Below are 21,295 nucleotides of genomic sequence, written 5' to 3' on the forward strand. Positions count from 1 at the left end.
GAAATAAATTGACTAATCATTTTCCTAAGAGAAGGAACTGTATGGGTAAGTAAAATTTCTCATATAGAAGTTTTTCTATGATTATTGAACTTACTTACATTGTCATTTCCAAAAGTGAAGTTATTTGTTAATTGATATAAGAAATAAAATAATACCCATCCTAAGTTATTATTGTGTAACCAAAAGACATTTATTTTAGCTGTCATGTTATCTAGTTCACTATACCATTTATTCCCACTGATAATAGTAAAGGAAAGAAGACAAAACACTTTGCCAGAAAATTCTGAAATTTTACCATATGTTCAATCTAGAAACACCAATAATCATTATTACTGTTAATTGGATAAGTAAATGTTTCTTCCACAATTCTGCTCATATAAGGAGGAGCAACGTCTTAATGTGTTTATATAATGACTAACCTTTAATGTTGTTGTTTGTTGTTGTTATGTGCCATCGAGTCACTTGCGACTCATAGCCACCCTATGTACAGTAGCCCTAAACCCTGCTCTATCCTGTGCCAATCTCATTGTCTCTGACCCCCCCCCATTACCTCAGTCACTGAATTGATCCATATCATCAAGGGTCTTCCTCTCCTACGCTGTCCATCCACCCTCCAAAACATGATGTCCCTCTCCAAGGACCCGTCCCTCTTTGTAACATGTCTAAAGTATGTAAGATGAAGCTTCAGAATTCTTGCCTCCAAGGAGCAGCCTGGCTTCACCCTCTCCAGTACAAAGCTGTTTGTTCTTTTAGCAGTCCATGGTATATTCAATACTCTTTTCCAACGCCACAGCTCAAAGGCATCCATTCTTTTTCTATCATCCCTAGTCATTGTCCAGCTCTCTGATGCATAGCAAGCAATTGCAAAGGCTATGGACTGGTTCAGGAGCACCTTAGTCTCCAGACTGACATTGTTGCTCTTCAGTACAAACTAAGATTTATCAAACACTGGGTGCTTGGTTCTCTCCTAAGAACTACACATATATTACCTGTTCCTCACAATATCATTATGAAACAAATACTGTGATTATGTCTATTTTGTAGATGAAGGAGAAATATTTTTTTTATAAAGGAGAAATAAGATAAGATCATTTTAAAACCTTTACCCAAGGATACATAAATTCATGGACTTGAATTTATAGTTGAAATGAAAGTCCTTTTGCATATTTCACCTTGTACCACTCTCCAGTAATAGCACTGGTTGGCTCCATTGGTGAATGATGGATGAAAGGAAGGAAAGAAGACAAATAAAATTTATAATTAATGTTCCTTAGAGTTCAATTTCATCTGACATACTTTGGGCATATTGTTAGGGGGGGCAGTCCTTTCTTGGAAAAGTATATCATTATTGGAAAGGTAGAGGGTCAGCAAAGGAAGAGAAGACCCCCCCAAAGGAGGTAAATTAACCCCCCCAGGGAGATGAAGTGACTGTAACAGTGAGCTCACTCTGTCAGCAAGGAGGATACTGGCACAGGATACGGCAGGGTTCACTGTTCCTAGGGTCTTGATGAGTCATAGTCAACTCAACAACACTAAGCAACTACATAACAACAGATTCTCACTCCATTAAGACACAAGAGAGAAAAAGAATTTTGAAATTGTTGTTCTTGCTGAAAAATTGAGAGTAGTATATGATAACTGAGGGCCAAGTGAAAAGATTCTCCCATATCTCCTAATCAGTGTAACTGATCAGAAGCTCATCTTCTTTTTCCAGTTTCGGATGGTTGTGGCCCTGACACATGACACGTTTATGATTCTGGAGATTTTTTTGTAGAAATGGTCACATATTGGTCTCAGGTACTCACTCCACTCCTTTGTGATCTTATTAGAAAATTAATGTATTTCAAATACCCATTATAGGTGACATCTATTTACTTAAAGTAATGTTTACATAAAAACAATTATCTTATCTGTAGTTAGAGAGATCATTTGAGAATTGTGTATGCATGTTTAGGGAACCCTAGTAGTACAGGGGGGGTAAGCCCTTAGTGGTTCTGAGTACTAACAACAAGGTCAATGTTTGAAACTCACCAACCACACTATAAGTGAAAGATGTAGCAGTCTGTATCTGTAAAGATTCAACAGCCTTCAAAACCATACGGGAGATCTGGGCCTAGTCCATAGAGAATTGTGCTGATAACCCAAAGGTGACATCCTCTGACCATTCAGATTCACCAGCCACTCCATGGAAAAAAGATGAGATTCTCCTTCTGTGCCATTTACAGCCTCCAAACCCACTGGAGGGTCAGCTATGAGTCTGTTCAGTGTTGACAGGGATGAGAGTAAGTGAATGAAAAGTCTTATGAGACAGTTATGTTCTGATTTTTAAAAGCTGGTATAAGTTGGAATTAAGAGCATTGAATTTGGCTCTTGGTTTAGTGTGTATGTTCAATTTTGTTTTGATTCTTCTCATGCAAACTGAGGTGAATAGTAGACACTACCAAATAGTGATGGAAAAAAAAAAAGCACAGGGTTTGGAACTTGGCCTCAAATCAATCTTGACTCAGCCAGTTGGTATGATCTTTGTAAAAGGATTTCTCTTTTTGTGCCTCAACAGCCCTATATACTAAATGGAGATAATCCCTATCTGCTAAGATTTTGCTAAGAATTTTGCAGGTTAGTATGAGAAGATGCCTGACACATAGTATATGCAGCGTGAACCTTCATGGAATTACTATTTACACTGGAATACTTCAACCATGTTGCACCTCTGATTCATATTGATCATGGATAAACCAGTTCTTTGTGCTCAGTCTTGTCATTGCTTGTCGCTTGAAATTGGAGCATGGTGAGTTATTTGGACTCCAACTGGCATATTAAAAAAATATGAAAATATCAAAAAAGATACTCCTGTAAACACTTTGAAGAACTCTGATACTTCTTTTTTTGTCACTGTGCCTGGTTTCATGAATTAAACAAGACCAACCACTGTTGAGTTCCAGGATGTGATTGAGGGCTGGGAGGAGACTCAACATTCTTTTTTTTTTGATAAAATTTGTATTTTATATTGGTTTACTTACAAAGCTTATATACATTGTTTTCAAACTGGATTTTTCCCATTTCCTTTACCCACCCTTCTCTTCACCCATAAAATAAATTGTGCAACCCTAAGATTACCTCTCACCCTCCTGCTCCCACCCTCTTCCCCTTGGATCTTCACACACATTTTACTAGTTATCTTTTTATTTCTACAATAATGGTGTTATACAGTATTTTTCCTTATGGGACTGAGTTCATTCACTTAGCATAATGCTCTCTGGTCCCTCCCAAGTTAGGTAGTGATTTTCAAAATCATTGTTCCTGCATGCTGCATGGTATTCCATCATAGAGACAACATTTCTGATGTTGCAGTCACAGAACACACAGAAAACAAAACCAAGCAACAATGACAACAAAACTACACACACACACACACACACACACACACACACATTGAACACTCAGTGCCATGAGTCAATTTTGAATCATAGAAACCCCACAGGACACAACAGAACAACCTGTAGGTTTTTCAAGGCTGTGAATCTTTGCAGAAGCAGGCTGCCTTGTTTTTCTCCAGAGAGTAACTGGTAAGTTCAAACTGCTAACGATAGAGTTAGCAGCCAAATTCTTTATTCAGTGTACCAACAAGCCTTCTTATAGAAGACACATTGATAGCTTATTCAGAAGAAATTTTCACAGATTTTCTACTAAATTTTCCATTTTAAGACAAAAGCAATGAATAGAATGTCCTTATCATAGATGTAACAAGAGATTTAAAAAGCCAGGATCATTAAGAAACTCCCATTTTTCCTTTTACATAATACCCTTAAGATGCTGGGTGAGTCAGGATGTGTGTGTGTGTGTGTGTAAGTGTGTGTGTGTGAGTGTGAGTGTGTGTGTCTGTGTCTGTGTCTGCGTGTGTACTGGCTGATTTGGGGCGGGGGGGGGGCATGCACATGCATTTGCGCTGATCCCCACCATCGCCCTAATTTCTGAATCATCTTCTCCAGCAAAGCAATGAAACCTCTTAAGTTCTGTACATACACCCCTCCAGATTTAGCTGCTATGCACGCTTCATGGAATTGATTAAAGTCATGTTAAAAGTCAAAAAGAAGTCTGAAAGAACATTTCCTGTTAATGCTGTACTGTATGCTTTATTCTCCATTAATAGCTTTTCTGAAAATTAGCACATAATGGGTTAAAAGCATGTTTATGTTGGCATCAGATTCTCTCTGGTGTTTTTTTTAAAAAGCAAGACAGTACTTTGCAAACTTTTTCAGGAATCCCTAGCAGATAGAATCGTGGCGCCATTCACACGGCTGCACAGTGGTTAGGGCTGTGTCAGCACTTCCATTAGGAACCCTGCATTTCAGGGGTTTATTACTCAGCCATAAAAATTTGCTCTGGGCTGAGAGTTGACTTACACAGTTCTTAACCAGAAATCACATTTTTTAGAAATCTGGCCGTTAGAGGAATTTTTTTAAGGTAGCAAACGGGGGATGGGGATAGGATACCCCTCACTGTTTGCTGGCTTTTGATATATTCGACCACCTGACATCAAAATGCATCAGAAAAGAAAGAAATGGATATTCTGGTTATTTTTTTTCTCTCTCCCAAATATAGTTAAAAAAGAAAATAGCGGATCTATTTTAGCTTTAAGTCACATTTAGGCAATTTCTGTGTATCAACATTCTGGTGTTTTGAAGATTTAAAGCAATACTGTCAGACAACTAATTCTTATAAACACCAATTAATTCATAAACCTCACGTTAACTTCAGAAAGGATATCCTTCCTTGCGATTTTGTTAGATTTTGCTGCTTGAAAACTCATTTCACCTTAATGTTCTCAAAAAGCTACCTTCCTATTTAAACTGGTGTCTTTCCTGGACATATCAGATTAATTAGCTATTATTAGAATTTTTTAGAATCTTTCAGCTATGTTCTTTAAAAATTATTTTTAAAAAAAATATGATAGCATATATATATATAATTTTAAAGTTGAAATTACATCAATGAAACAAGACAAAACATCTATGAAGTAGATATTTTAAAAATAAATTTTAACCTAAAATTAGAAAAAACCCACACATAAAATTTAAACTAGATTTTCATTTGAGACCACAACATCATATCATTAGACAATATTCTAAATTTTCAGTTTCACAATTCTGGGATAGTTCCCTTGTTTGGGTTTTTTTAGAGCAAAATATAGTTACTGTGATAAAATTAAAAATTGTTTTATCATTTTTATTATAGGACATATCCTAATTTTCTTTTTTCATGAAGAATATTTTTAAACCAAAAAAATTTTTTTAAATACATACTTGATTATTAGCTGTTCTTGGCAGAATTATGTCAGATTTTGTATTACATAAATAAAAAAGCCCAAAAATATTACTATTTCATTTTCAGCTTCATGAGTAGGAAATAAAAGTCAAAATAATGCCCATCTTTTGTTTTGGGACACATTTTAATTTTAAATTAATGTCTGCCTTTTTATGCTATCAACTTGTTAAAAAATTCATTAAATTCCAAGAGTGGGAAAATACTGCAGGGAGAATTTAAGGTTTATCATGGAGTAAGATGATTCTAATTTCAATTCGTTGAGCTTGTCTTTTGTGCATTGTTCACTTACCAACTTTCTTGAATAAAATTGTTGTTGTTGATTGCCTTCGAGTCGAACATGAGTTTCTCGAGGCATGTTGTTTAGGTAGTAGATGCCACTCCTACTTCCAGTGAATAAAAGAGATCTGGATATATTTTACTATTGAATATCAGGGGGGTTTTTGTTGTGGTTCCTTTGATGCTCCATTATGTTTGTGTTATGCTGTAACAATGTTTACCAATTTAAACAATTTACATTTAGAAGACTGACTTTGTTGTTAAAAATTAGTGTGACCCTATTTGGCAGCTAAGTTAAATATTGTTTATAATTAAGAAGCAAACAAAAACACCCCAAAATTCATTTTTGTGTGCATTTTATTGTTTTGAGCTAACCAATCATGTCATTTGATCCCTATTAGACGTCAAAGCTTAGCATAAAACATATCCTTTGTTTTGCTTCAGTAGCAATTTAATTTCAAGCCAAATATTGTATTGTCAAACCAAGTATCTAGGAAGGCTACTGCCCCACCTACCTGAACTTGACCTCTGCAAGTACACTTTGATCAGCCATTTGTTTTTCCGAGAGAAGTCGTGTATCTTGAAAGCTGAGATCAAAGTGACAATAAGCTACAAGGAAGGGGAAAAAATTACAGAAAATTACACAGATACTATTTTCATTCAAAGTAATGGACCTATAAGAAGATACAGGTGAAATAGAAATAACTCAAAAAATATAAACAGAGAACGGAAATATTTTTATTTTATGTCATTTAACAAAAAAATTAAAAAAAAAAAAGAAAGGGGGAAAGTTCTACTTCTCTGCTTAGTTTCATGAGTCCCAGGTCATCTATTAACCATGACGGAGGTTTAATGAGGCTTTTTTATAAAACTTTCTGATTGGCCCCACAGCATCATTGTGCAATGACGTTTTGTTATTTACTCTATGCATCAATACTAAGTAAAACAAAGTGGACCTACCACATGGTTTGCATACACATGTGAACATGCCACCCCCCACCTTGGCTAGTTACATTTTATAGTTTTTCTGTTTTCTTGAGCTTAAAAAATGATGATATAATGCAAATGTCTCACATATAGGAGTCTTAAAAATGAGGTGAATAAATTACTATTTCACTGCTAATTCAACTCAATTTATTGTTGTTAAGTTGGAACCAACTCATAGCTCACTGTCCAATAGGTTTTCAGAAGCTGTAAATTCCATGACAGGAGCATGCCCATCTTTCCCTCTCAAAGAATCTAGTGGATCCGAACTGCCGACATTTAGGTTGTTGGCTCAGCTCTCTACCCACTAAAACACCAGAGCTCCCTAATTACTAATTATTGAATGCCTTCTTATTTGCCAAGTGTGTTTATTTTAAAGAGCTCTGGTGGCATAGTGTATTATATGTTGTTCTGCTTACCAAAATGTCAGTGGTTCAAATACACTAACCTTAGTGAAAATCTTAGTCCTTAGGAGAAAAATGGGCAGTTTCCTTCCATAAAGATTTCCACCCTGGGAAACCCAATGAAGAGTCACCGTGAGTCAGGATAAACTCAGTATTAGTGGGAATGGGATATTTCTTTTTAAGCCTTAAAAAATATTTAAAGTCTAGGAATCATCTTGTCCATTTAACAGAGGAAATTACTTCTCAGAGATCTTCATTTAACCGATTAACAAATCAAAGTTAGCAAGCGACAATAAATGTCTCATTACAGGTTACTTGTGTAGTGTTTTCTTTGTTATTTCTGGCCTCACATGTTTCTGCAGGTGACTCTTCAAAGTCTGAAGCAATCATTTGCTTGTATTAATATTTATCAAACCAGTGTTGAGGCAATATTGCCCAACAGAATTTGATGAGGATTCTTGGAGAGTCAGAATGTGCATCTGCACAGCTGGAGAGTTAGAAACAATCGAGTTAGACTACTTTTGGAGAGGATCCTCTACTATTGTGGATGAATCATGCTCTGTTAGAATATTTTCCCTGGAGAGCGTTTCTCAAGATGTGAACCAGCTGCATCAGTATCAGCCTAGTTTCTTATACAAGTACAGTTTCTCGAGGTCCTCTCCAGACCCATTGGCTCATGGACTGGGAGGAAGAGGGGGGCTGGAAAAGGAGCAGGATTAAAAATAAGAGAGCTATTGCCAAGGCTGTACAGAATGGCTTCTTGGACCGTCCAGATTTCCCTAGACAGCGATCTTGAGATAACATTAATCTAAGTATTACATGATGCCACAAGGACTGTACTTTAAGGAGTCTTCTGTTGATGTGGCCAAGGAGAAACCTGTCATGGGTCCAAGGATGATTGTGCAATTATTAGGGAAAGCCTGTAAGTATTTCCCCCAGGGATACCACCTGTGATGTAATGCATTCCACTCACTTGAGTTAACTGTAGAGATCTTCTGCTTCTACTGAAATTTGATCAAATTTTATCAAGAGTTGAACCAAGGTTCCTGAAGAACCACAAAATATCATCTGACATTCTCTGCTCTTGGTAGTTTTATGAAAAGGTTTCTTTTGAAAGACTATTTTTTGTAACCTTAGCATAAGTGAGATGACTCACTTTCAGATATAATGACATATTGCAAGTTTTTTCATCTCCTTGTGTCATTTTGAATGGTCAAATTTTATTTGTAAAGATTAATTATTCTGGAAAAACAAGGGAGAAAATAAATTAAGAAGCTTTATTGCTGATTTATTTGTTTATTCCATGTGCCACTTAAAAACAGAAGCCTCTTTAAGTGAAAAGAATGGGGAATGATATGTTTTCATTTTTTAGTGAAGCCTATTTAGCCATTAATTTGCTTTCCAGACTCACCATCTAATATAAAATTAACTTTATCAGAAGAAAAAGATTAAGGAATATGTAGTTGTAACTATGAATAATTCTTAATTATTTTATATGTGTAGTTTTATAATAATGTCTTATATATGTATAGTTTTGTAGACTTTTAATATATGTACTGTTTAACTTTTTTCTCTATTGTGTATTATTTGAAGAAATAGTTCAGAACTTACTGCTAAAATCTGAACATAGAACAATTTTCATTTGTCGTCTTTTTAAAGAAAAATCATCACAATGGCAATATGCCATATATGAAATAGTTTTTATAAATGTGCAAAGGAAACTTGTGTTGTGAATTAGGGAATTGTTTAGAGTCAGTATTAACTCTCAGTGGTTTATTTTACTTGTCTTATCACTCCTTTGATAAGCTCTTATATCCCATCTCTTTGAAGAGTTGATTTCCTCCTAAAAAGTTTTAATTGTCCTTCTTCTCAGGATTTCTTAACAATCTCTTGTTTACATTATAAGCCCCTCCACGGGAGCTGACAGAAGAAGAGAAACAGCAGATCCTGCATTCAGAGGAATTCCTCATCTTTTTTGATCGTACAATAAGGGTAATTGAACGAGCATTGGCAGAAGATTCTGACATCTTTTTTGACTACAGTGGTCGAGAATTAGAAGAAAAAGATGGGTTAGTTTGTGCTTTATTTGTGGCATGCCTTTCTTTTAAAGTGACTAAAACTTATTGACTTAAGGGTTTTTTTAACTTTTGGTTTTAAACTTTTTTGTTTTCTTTTTTATTATTATACTAGGTTTTTTACAAAATCCAAATACATTGTTTCTCACACTAGTTCCTTCCCATTTCCCTGACCCTCCTACCCATCAAATTGTGCATTTTTGTTATTTTTTAATTATTTTTTAATTTTTCAACATTTTTTTCCTCTCACTCCCCAACCAACCCCACAATGCACCCCTTGTTCCAAATTATTATCATACATATAATGCCTAATCATATTGACTTAGTTTTGACTCTAAATCCATTTATAGATTGACCAGACAGAAGATTACATTTCAAGATTCATCTTGCTAAACAGCTTTCACTTGGTGCTTTGGTTATAACCTCTGGCTTACAGTGAAATGCTTTTGAACTTGATATCTGAGGCAGACTGCGGGTGATAGAGCCATTTGTACATTTTCGTCCTTGGCAGAGTCGTGTGTATTGTCTCTCTGAGAAAATATGTTGATAAGCAGGGGGGAAAAAATTGCATTTTCTCTAGTAGATTTATTCCTGATATCTGAGCAAGCAGACATGAGTGATTAAGACAAAAACAAAACATGAGAGATCTTAATTGATATGGAAGAGAGCAGAAAAGGAATTTTGGGAGGTAGCAGTAGATTATGTTTATACCTTTTAGAAAACACATGTGCAAGGGCGCACTAGGTTTAAAAAAAAAAACCCAACCCAACTCATCAGTAAAAGCAAATGACCCCCAATGACTTCCTTTGTCATTTGTGTTGACACATGTATTGGCAAGGTACTGGCTGCCTTATTCCCTGGGATAAGAAAAACCATTTCTTGAAACTTATGGGGGAAAGACAGAAGAAAAAAAAATAGATACATCTGCTTTTTTAACCAGTTTGATTTTTTTTTTTTTTGGCCAAGAACACAATGAAATGGTGAGATCATTTATTCTCCTCCTCAGACTTCACTTTTTACTATTTCTAAAATTCTAATATATTCTCAAAAGACAAGGCAGACCATCATGCTAAAAGTGGCTCTGAAAACAGCTACAAAAGTGAATTCTGAAAAATATTCTCAAACTTGGCATCATCTTTAAGACTTGTTTGAAGAGAGTAATATTTGGAATCTACAAGTTCTTCAATGTCATTTTGATTTGAAAAGGATTCATTGTTCACTGAGTAGTTCAGTTAGTGGCTGAGCCCTGTTTCTCTCTGGGTGTCTGACCAAGTGTTATCCTATGGTCCTCCCAGGACTTGGGTGCATGTATCTCCCACCTGAGGCTGTAGTGTTAGAACTGAAGAAGGTTACCAGGAGGAAGGGGGAAAAATGTTTCAATGTGCTAACTAGTTAGAGACCCATTAAATTTTCTGAAAGTGAGCTACTCAGAGTTGTATAGACTAGTGGTATAGGGTTGCAGCCATGGAGATGAGGAATGAAGTAAACAGACAGAGAAAAAGTGAGAATAGAGGAGTTTCTGACTAGAAGCCCAGACTATTAGGTAGCTTCATATGCAGACACAATATACTACAAGCTGTTTTCTTTAAAAACATCTATTCCTTTAGAGGAAGTACATGCCCAGTGAAAAATGGTGAGACGTGAATGTGATGGGCAGTTGATTGTCAACTAGAAGATAAACTGTCTAAAAAGTGCCATCTTCCAGGGCCCAATACTGTGTGGGTCTATGACAGAAATTACCAACATCTGGAATGCGTTTGCTATATCCCTTATCCCCTGCAGCATTTGTTTCATGGGGAAAATTATAACTTCTTATTCACCCAGAAGTCAGAGACTGCAGTCAGTCAGAATTCTCAGGTAAATAGAGCCATGTAGATCATCTCTAGTTTAAGGCCAAAAGAGAAAATATTGAGATCAAAGAATCACTAACAGTGCATTTCTTGCTTTCATAACAATGGGATTTCTAACATACCTTGATTCACAATAGAGCCTATTAGGGAGTGAAGATTAGTACAGACAGGTCAGGAAGCAACACGAAACACATGTAACCTTTTATATTATTAGCCTTGGAACAAAATATAAAACAAAGTTAGAGAGGGTTTTCATAAGACATGAGATCCTCTTTAAATCATAAATACCATCTTTATGGTCAGTTTGTTGCATGAATTAAGAGTTCTACCTTAAACATTATTTTGACAATTCACTGTTTTATTATTAACAGTGTAATAATAAGGCATCACATTTGTCTCTGGTATTTACCTCTTCCCAGGGATATTCAGGCTGGAGCCAACCTTTCTTTCAATCGTCAGTTCTATGATGAGCATTGGTCCAAGCATCGAGTGGTCACTTGTATGGACTGGTCTCTCCAGGTAAGAATTGTTATTGTCATGGGACAAATTGGGATTTTAGGAAGCCTTGCAACTGAATATAAAGACGATTGTTCTACCATTCTGAATATATTCATTCACTCACTTTTTTACTTTGTTTCTCCAAGTTTATTTGCATTTCTTTCTCATTTTCCTAAGGTTTCTAGGTATAGATATATACTAAACTATTTGCATTGCCCTCATTAAGGTCACCAGTGGTTTCTTAATTGTCAAACCCAGGAACTTTTGTTACGTCTTCATCTGCCTTAAGCTCTGTGGTACAACTTGCCTGGCTTCACTACACTTCTCAAAACAATCTCTATCTATTCATTCTACAACCTCCTATTGTAGTTCTTTGTTTCCCCCTGCCATATTGTGTTTAAGAATTTTGTTTCCTCTCCACTTTATTTTTATCTGAGCCCTGGTGGCCTGCTGGCAAGAAGCTGCACTGCAATCCTGAAGGCATGTGGTTCAAAGCCACAAGCTGCTCTGTGGGAGAAGGATGGGCAATCAGTTTCTTTTTCTTTTATATTGGTTTGCATACAAAATTCATATACACTATATATTGTTCATGTACATTGCATTTCACACATTCCTACATTCATACTGTGTTTCCAATGATCATTCATACATTATCCTATGCCACCCTTTTGTTGGGGATCTCATAGTCATGTCCTACCTCTGTTCTTCTCCGTTATTCTCCCATATCCTCTCCTGAGAGGTTTTCTTCACTCTGTAGATTGATCCACCACATGCACAACCTGTTTATCAATAGTCTCACTCTCTCTTTTGAATTTCACTCTGTAAACTTGACTAACCTGCTCAAGTGTTCAATATAATCTGAAATTAATTATGTAAAAATTTTATTTTTTTACTTACACATACCCCAAATTCTTTTTCACTCATTATATTCTGTCAGCATTACCAGAATATCCTCAGGGGCCTAACATACAAAACCTATAATAAACCCTACCAATTTCCTTTATTTTATTCAGCAAACTGTCACCAAGACTGTACACTTCTCCACTCATATGTATCGCAAATCCTTTCCTTTCCAATATCTTTCATACTATCTTAACTTAAGGATTTCTTTTTTTACACATGTAAGATTTTTAACCTTCTAACTGGTCTTTCTACCTCTGTACAGTCTTGTTACAATATTGTCTTAAGACATCTACCATTTTATTCTAACATAAAATCCAAATCTGATCATTTCGCTCTCTGGAATAAAGTTTCCTATTGCTTTATATCTAACTATTTAGTATAGCATTCAAAGTGAAAGCGTATTTGTGGAATGGCCAGCTAAATCAGGGGACCATTTATGTGAAGCTCTGACAAGCATTGGAGTTCCTGGTACAAATGGTTAACACGATAAGCTAATAACTTAATGATTAGTGGGTCAAGTCCACACAGAAGGAACTTGGAAGAAAGGCCTAACAATCTGCTTCTAAAATGTCAACTATTGAGCAGCCTGTGGAACAGAGTTAGATAGTGACACATTTCGGGCTCCTATGACTTAATATTCGCTCAGGGGTAATAAAACATGTCAAGTATTCTACAGTTAATTCACATAGACAGAAGCACAATCCATTTGTGATGTGACCAAAATTTGAACCAAAATCTTCACATGTGAGCCCATAATCTTAACAACCAGATGATATTCTCTCCTGTAATGGCAAAGACATAATAACACCAGAGAAGTAGGAATTCTATAAGCATCAGAGGGAATAGGGAGTGGTGTTTGTGAACAAGATAATTTCCTCAGTGAAACACAAAGAAAAACCAACCAACCAACCATGTAGGTGTCTTAGACCTTCCTTCATCTTTCTGCCTTCTTTTATGTTTTGTTTTTCTCCGGAAATTATCCTAGGGATAAATACACTATTAATCCCACCTGCAAGACTATCCTTCTCTCCTTTTCTCTTACTATTATTATTTATGCACATCTAGATCCGTTCAGAACTTTCTTATGTCCAGAAGCATGCAAAACTTGTCCTTTGACCTCATAAAGGTCAGTGGCACAGGGTGGGGTGAGGAGGAGATTCCTGATTTATGTAGGCACTTAAGCTCCTGGTCTCCGCCACACAAGAGGACATAGCTCATGGGAGCTGTTGAGAGTCTATTTGAGGAACATGTGGATGGGGCATGTGGCATCTAGAATATTTCTACTCTTTAAGAAACGTTCTCATTGAAATGTGTAGCTTTATTCTACGTCTCTTGTCTTTTGACTTTGCTTTTTGTGAAATTAATACTAATTACTACTTCAAGGAATGTTCCCTTTCTTGGGAGTGGGAACTTTCATTTCTAAGAGTTCTCTTGGAAGTTGCTGATTACATTTTTAAGTTCTTCTGATATGTGATAAATCTGGACACTTTGACATAACAGTGTTTCTTTTTTTTTTTCTGGTGGCCTTTACTTTTATTGGAAATAATAATAGCAACTATCATTTACTTTGTAACTTTAGCTGCTAAATGCTATGCCGACTACTCTGAAAATGTTATTATCCCATTTCACACATAAAAATCATAGGTTATAATTGTTGTGTGTTGTTGAGTTGGAACTGACCCATAGTGGATCCTCTGGAGGGTTTTCAGAGGCGGTGAATTGCATGGGAGGAGATTGCCCGTCCTTGTCCCATGGAGCAGCAGGTGGATTCAAACCTCATGCTTTTGAGATTCCAGTGCAGCTTCTTACCACTGGCTACTGGAAATCCCTGTTAATCTTAGGAAGTAATCATTATCATCTCCACTTTATTGTTGAAGAAACCAAGGTTCTGAGAGATGAAGTAACTTGCTAAGAAACACTCAGGTCGTGATAGAGGAGGAAATTTGAATCAAAGACTTTTAAGCATTCAAGGCATATGCTTTAATCATAACGAGTTTGTGAACCTGAAACTAAGAGCTCTCCAGAGAACTAAGGTAGATAACGAGTGCTCTCAGTGTAGCAGAAGCTGGGATGTATCCCTGGTCATAACAGAGTTTCTCTGAAGCCTGAGATTTAGACAGAAGGAGGAAGAAATGGGCCATCTAGGCATATCTTATCTATAGTGATATGAAGGGCCTTATTTAATCCTCCTAGAGAATAAAGGCACTGTCATATAATATTACACAATTGAACTGTCACTTGCCACCAAGTAGGTGAGCGGCCTGTACACTTGAATCTTCTTACCAAACAACAAAGCATACAGTGCATAATCTGATCCTGTCACAACTTCTCCAAGCCAAGTTTGCCCTGTGCTTGCCACCAGTCGGTGTGTGGGTGGTCTGTGAACACTGGGTGGTGTGCTCAGAAATCAGATCTAAGCCTGAGGAAACACTTAACTCAGATGGTTCACTTGTTCAGTGTCTGGAAATTACTTAGAAGTCTTATCTGACACATTTCACAAAGGAAACTCTTTGTTTCCTAGTCTGCTGGCCAAGTTCCCTGTAGACTTTGTAGGGCAAGTTCTCAGTGCCTGCTGCACCTCTGTGTGTAACATACCCTGTTACCTGTGGCTTTATTTCCACATGAAGTCCTGTGTGGTGACTCCCCTGCAGGAAGAAAAATTGTAAAAGGCTGAACTACCACCATGGAGAAGCACAATTATCCTTTTCCATCGGTGACCTGGTAGGTCAAGAGTTGTGATGCTAACCCAATGGCATGTGGTCCAATCCACCAGCTGATCCATGGGAGAAAGATAAACATATCTTCCCGTGAATGCATAGTCTCTGAAAACCCACTGGAGTGTCAGCTATGAGTCGGTTACAACTACACAGCATGTAGCAACAATCTTGACCACTTATACAGTGAGAAAGAGGATTTCCGTTCTGGAAAAATTATTTCATGTGGGACATGTGACTAAGACTTGGAACCCTGCATTGCCATACCTTCATGAGGTCAAAGGACAAGTTTTGCCTGACTCTGGACATAAGAAAGTTCTGAATGGATCTAGATGTGCATAAATAATGATAGTAAGAGAGAAGAAGAGATGGACAGTCTTACAGGTGGGAGCAATAGTGTACCTATGCCTAGGATAATTTTCTGAGAAGAACAAAACGTAAAAGAGGGCAGAAACATGAAGGAAGATCTAAGACTTCTAGACAGCTACGCTTTGTTCTGTTGAGTTTCTTAGAACAGATCTAACCCTGCAATATTTGAAAAATAGTCATCAAACATTATTCATTGAAAGAAATTTGGGTATTGATAAATTATTTAAAATTGGACATTTTTCAGCACAGTTAGTCAATAATACCATTCATATACTATATAACAGATTTGAGAAGTGTCCCAAACTGGAATCATTATCTTACTCCTGCCATATATATACTCCTTCAAGTGACAGTTGTGGCTGCCAGCCGTGAAGTCATCTGAAATACAAACCCCAGTATTTTCTGACAGCTCATTTAGTTGCTGCAAAAGGACTAGATGGAACATAGTGGTGGCTGAATCTGAACTCTACATGCTTCATAAAAGGGAACTGTCCCAATCAATAACATCTACAGTACCATACGAACAGTTACATGGTCAGACATGCCACTTCTCATGCTCCTGCACTTTTTCTATAAATCTTTGGGTCCAATGTTCATTGCAAATTGACTCACAGACTTTGCTCATGGTTTTGAGGTTTATTAGGGAAATAGTTTGGGAGTTAGGAAGTTAGGCAAAGGATATAACACACTGCAAGTCCAGGTTTAGTTCAGCAGTCCCAAGCCAGATTAACATAGTTGCTCAGTTAGTTCAAACAGAAAGTTTAGGTTCAGTTCAGCAGCAGAAATAAACCTCTGATTTCCTCAGACATCCAGAAAACTATTTCAAAGCAGTTACAAGTTAGCTTTCCCTATAGTCATCGAACAAGCAAAACCTTTAATTGTGGCTCCATCTTCAAGGTTTCTCTGGTTACATCTTGCCAGTTATTTCACAGCAATGCCACCGTGTCTTCATCCTCTTTCCACCACCATTATCTCACAGTGTCTTCACAGTCCCTCTTCCACTGTCTCTCACAGTGTGGAAAGTATGTTCTTATTTTGTCCCATAGATATTGCTGATTTGCAAAACCATATATCTTCAGTTAAGGTACTTGGAAACCATGCCTCCACAACAGGGGCTAATGCAATGGCTAGAAAAGCCAATTGTTGGGGTTCTGACATTACAGATGCTAAATAAAATCAAATGTACAGTAGAAAAAAATGACTCCTTGACACTGAATTAGTGGATTCAAAAAGGAAAAGGTAAGCAATTAAAAAATCCGTTGAACATGCACTAATCTCTCAGTTTATACCATGCCCTCTACTTCTTCCTTATGTAACAAAATAGCTTCCTAACTGGTCTCCTTACTTACAGTTTCTACTCTACTGAGTCATTTTCATGACACTTACCAGAGTAGTTTTTGTAAAGAGCACGGATTCACTATCTTTCTGTCCCCACACAAATTGCCTGTCTTGCCTTGGTTTAAGTTTCCTCTTTTATAAAATGCGGATAATAATAACTAGCTAACACATTTGTTAACAGTAGTAAATAAGTTAAATTGTTTTGAGACTCCATCTTGCATACTTTGGGCATGTAGTAAGGAGGGACCAGTCTTTGGAGAAGGATGTCATGCTTGGAAGGGTCGAGAGATAGTGCAGGAGAAAAAGGCCCCAGATTAAATAGATTGACAAAATAACTAAAGTGATGAGGCTAGCTGTGTCAGAGATAGTAATACTGGCTCAGGAACAAGCAGGGTACACAGATAATTGTGCATAACATCACTATAAGTCATAGTCAACAATACATAACAACAATTTATTTGTGTACTTAGAGTAAAATAAAGCTGCCAAGACATAAAAACAACCTCAAAGTGCTTCTTAGTAGTAAGAGGAGTAATAATAGCTGTTGCTATTGTTTTTAAGTGCTTTTGAGTTAAGTATGACTCATAGTGTCCTCTGAACAACAGAGCTGAACCCTCTCCTATCCTGTGCCATCCCATCATCTCTGGAATACTTGAATCATTAGTAGTAGCTTTTGTTGTTGAGGGGGTGCAAGGATTAGAATTAACCCTTAGCTGAGTGGTCAGTACATAAAAGGACAGTTAAAAAGTACTAGTCTCTTTCTCTCCCCCTCCTTTAAAAACAAAGTTAAATTTTTCTTAAAGATCAAACCAAGCTGGATCTGGAAATCTCCAGGTAAAATTACCCTGTGTTAAATGTATAATCTAGCCATATATACAATAAAATTATCGAAAACATAATGATTACTCATGGTCTCCTTAAAATCATAATTTTAACAACATTTATGGTTTAAAAAATTGTTGGAACTTTTCTTTAGAGGGCAGAAAAATGTGGCTGACTCATGTTTAAACAAACAAACAATGAGAAAAATATACTAGATGAAACTTTGAAATCATAAAAACTTGTATCAAATAGGATTTAAATCAGTATCTTTAGTCCTTAGGATCCTAGTTCTAGAAACTACCCTGAAGACATTTCTCTGGTAGCCTACTCAAACTCCCTCAGGTTTGTAAAGAAACTTTAAAGCCAAATAATGTAAAATATTTTTTAAATGAGAAAAGAAAAGCTGCAAGTGGGTGCCAGCGATGAGACCCAGATGTACGACTGTGGGATGTTATTCCAGACACATCTGGCTGCTCATTGGCCCCTGTGGTAGCAGCGTCAATGTTTATAGAGTTGCCTTCTCACATACGACATAGTTAAACTTCAGATGGACAGTCTGGAGACTACTGTGTTTATCTGGATGTTAGTTTCTTTGAATGGGCTTTGAATCAAAGGCCGCTCTTAATAGGCCTTTGATTCATCTGCTGAGAAGTGTTTTCTAATAAAGAATGATTACTTCCCCTGGTGACCACATACATGTGTATGATTGTATGCTTCTACTTCCTCTCCAGCAACCAGCAAGTTGTTAACTGTCTGCAGCTTTCTAAAGTTGAGGGCACTGAAGGAATGAATAAAGCCAAGTAGACAACTTCATGTTGATGTATTATTGATAGAAAGAAAAGAAAGAAAAAAACACCACAACAACCCAGTGTTTCCATTTATGAGGCCAATATCCTGCTGCGTATGCATGCTTGTATCTATAGCTGTGTGTCTGGAGCTCTGGGGTATAGTCCATAGCATACTGCACTGCTAACCAAAAGCCTGCATGTCTCCAGCAGTGTGAGTCCATTAGGGACTCCATGGCAGAAGTACAGACAACCTTCTCCTGTTAAGAAAATCCACAGCAGTTTGCAATAAGCCAGAATGACTCAATGGCAGTGAGTTTTAGTGTATATATGTTTAACATAATTAAAATGTGGGAAAATGATATTATTTCTAATAAAAGAGTGAGGTGGTGATTAGAATCCTAATCAGGAGACCTAGTCTGTAGGGAGTTGCACTGCCAACCCAAAGGCAGTGGTTCGAAACCACCAGGTGCTCTAGAGGAGAAAGATGGCCCATTCACAGTCTCTGAGAACCCACTGGAGGGTAAGCTATGAGTAGGTCTGGACTTAAAGGCAATGAGTTTGCAATCCTAATGTGACTATTATTGGGCTCAGTTATGAAAAGCCCAGGATTTTCCTAGGAATGCTTTCATGAAATGTGTCTGACTCAGAAAATGCTTCCCACAAGATCTATTTAATAACACTCAGGACAGAGTTCATGGAAGGTTAGCAGGCATATCTAACACCTTTTCTCATCAGAAAAATCTTCATTGTTATTTCATTGGTTATGTTTCTTGACTGTAAGCCTTTAATTACTGTAATTGTTGACAACAAGGGATTAAATATAAGGACCTTCCACTGAGCTTGGAGTTATTGGCATAAACCAGAGCATCCAAGTAAACCTTTTGTCATCCAGCAGATTTTGGCACACTTTTATCATATCCTAGGAATTGCTAGAATCTAATTTCAGAGGTGAGAGGGGGGGAAAATCCCTATATTCAGAGAGGAAACAATAGTACAATTTGGCAAATGCTTCATATAAAGAGCTATATAATACTATTGGAGCCCATTACCCATTAGAGGCAAGGGGATTTTGATGGTTTAGGGTTGTGGGGGGAACTTGATGCCTGCATTGAGTCTGAAAGGATGAATTAGCAAAATGAACAACACACACAGGTCATCAGAGATAATGCCTGGCTCAGAGGTGTAGAAGTTGTTCCTGGTATCTCACAGCTTGCTCAGAAAGGTTGGGGCATCAGGGTGGGGCAGCTCATAGACGATTAAACAGGGGAGATAGAAAATGATAGATCATAAAGGATCCTTCCTGATCTTAACATTGCATTAAATGGGGAGCCATTGAAATGTTTCAAGTGGAGGAGTGACCTGGCCGAATGTATATTTTGTAAAATCATATGAACGAAAGTACAGGAGATGAAGTCTGCCAAGGATAGAATCAGAAAGTCGTCTAAGGGTCCATTAACTTCATTCCAGTCAAGAAACAGGTTCTGATCCTAAGGACGCAAAGAAAGCATGCCTATGAAAGGAATTGAGAGCGGAGTGGTGCACGGTGTGGGGGTAGGGTGTGGAAGCGAGTCAACAGTGGAAATGAGTAGAGACTATCTGACCTGGGCTGCTGGGCCGCTAGAAGCTCTGGTTGGTTCCGTGATTAAAGCACTCTAACGGCTAACCAGAAGTCTGCCATTCAACCCATCTGCGGCTCTAGGGGAGGAAGATGGCATTCGCCTTCCATAAAGATTCCCAGCCCTAGAGATCCTATAGGGGTCTCTCTACTCGGCCTTTGAAGATCCTATGGGGGTCTCTCTACTCAGTCTTTCAGGGTCCTAATGAGTCAGAATTAACTTAGTGACAGTGAGCTTGAGTTGAGTTGGCCTGGACAGGTAGAGGATTGTCAGTACAAGGCATTCAGGAAGAGCCGTATATTTTGTTGCATCTGATGTACCTATGGACAGAAATATCCAGTAGAAGGTACAACTAGGAGAGATATCAAGCCTATACATTTGAGAAGCATCACCACAGCACTGTTTATTAAAGCCACTGGAGTAGATGAGGTTACCTAGGGAGAACTTGGAGAAGCGATGACTGAAATCAGGCCTCTGTAGAGTACATTATAGAGATGGAAAAGAGGGGGACACCCCACAAGAACAAAAAGTGCCCAGGGAAGAAAAGAGGAGAGGAGAGGAGAGGAGAGGAGAGGGGGTAGGCCAGTATAGAAGACAAAGGACACAGAGGAGGTAGCCCAAAGTGTAGATAACACAATAACACAGACAGACCTCACAGTTTATCATTATTGATGGCCATGGCAAGCACACGTGGAGTATTACAGTCAGTCCACATTGCAGTAGGTTGAGGCAGTCAAATGATATTAAGGTTGCCCCAACATTAAAGGAAAGCACCTATTAATGGGTGTGTGTGTGTGTGTGTGTGTGTGTGTGTGTGTGTGTAAGAAACTGCCTCATGCTGTCCTCTTGACACGCTCCACCCTTGTGATGTCTGCCCTTTAGTACCCGGAACTGATGGTGGCCTCCTACAACAACAATGAAGACGCTCCTCATGAACCAGATGGAGTAGCCTTGGTTTGGAACATGAAGTTTAAGAAAACCACACCAGAATACGTCTTCCACTGTCAGGTAGGAGTCAGCACGGTCAGAAATCACTTACATCTCCTACTAGACCAATTATAACTCGGGCTGCCTGCCATCTGTCTCAGAGTGGGAGGAAGGACCAAGTTTAAAAATGGAATTGTTGACAATTTTGGAAAAATCCCCCAGAGTAACCTCATGTTTTGAAAAAAAGTGGCAAGCCTCCTCAAACACTTAGGAAGCCTAGCTGGAGAATGTGTGTCATCTTCTTTTTATTTAAAACAGTTCCCTTGAGGATGAGTGTATAAAGACCTCACACTCATGAAGAAATCGCGGTAGACCACTTCCTCTGCTCTGCAGCAACATGTGCTTG

At 37.7% G+C, this 21,295-nt stretch overlaps 1 protein-coding gene across 4 annotated transcripts in view; it reads left to right on the forward strand.

Annotated features, from left to right (window-relative positions):
- Positions 1 to 21,295, forward strand: part of DYNC1I1 (dynein, cytoplasmic 1, intermediate chain 1) — a 397,792-nt gene that overhangs the window by 235,676 nt on the left and 140,821 nt on the right. For all 4 annotated transcript variants that reach the window (XM_006880224.1, XM_006880223.1, XM_006880225.1 and 1 more), the window contains 3 exons: positions 8,896 to 9,058; positions 11,334 to 11,433; positions 20,845 to 20,970. In XM_006880224.1, coding sequence (XP_006880286.1) covers positions 8,896 to 9,058; positions 11,334 to 11,433; positions 20,845 to 20,970 — 389 coding nt within the window. The remainder of the gene's footprint in view (positions 1 to 8,895; positions 9,059 to 11,333; positions 11,434 to 20,844; positions 20,971 to 21,295) is intronic.

Source organism: Elephantulus edwardii, unplaced genomic scaffold, assembly GCF_000299155.1.
Source record: "Elephantulus edwardii isolate Elephantulus edwardi_28Jun2011 unplaced genomic scaffold, EleEdw1.0 scaffold00007, whole genome shotgun sequence".
Classification (NCBI taxonomy): Eukaryota; Metazoa; Chordata; class Mammalia; order Macroscelidea; family Macroscelididae; genus Elephantulus; species Elephantulus edwardii.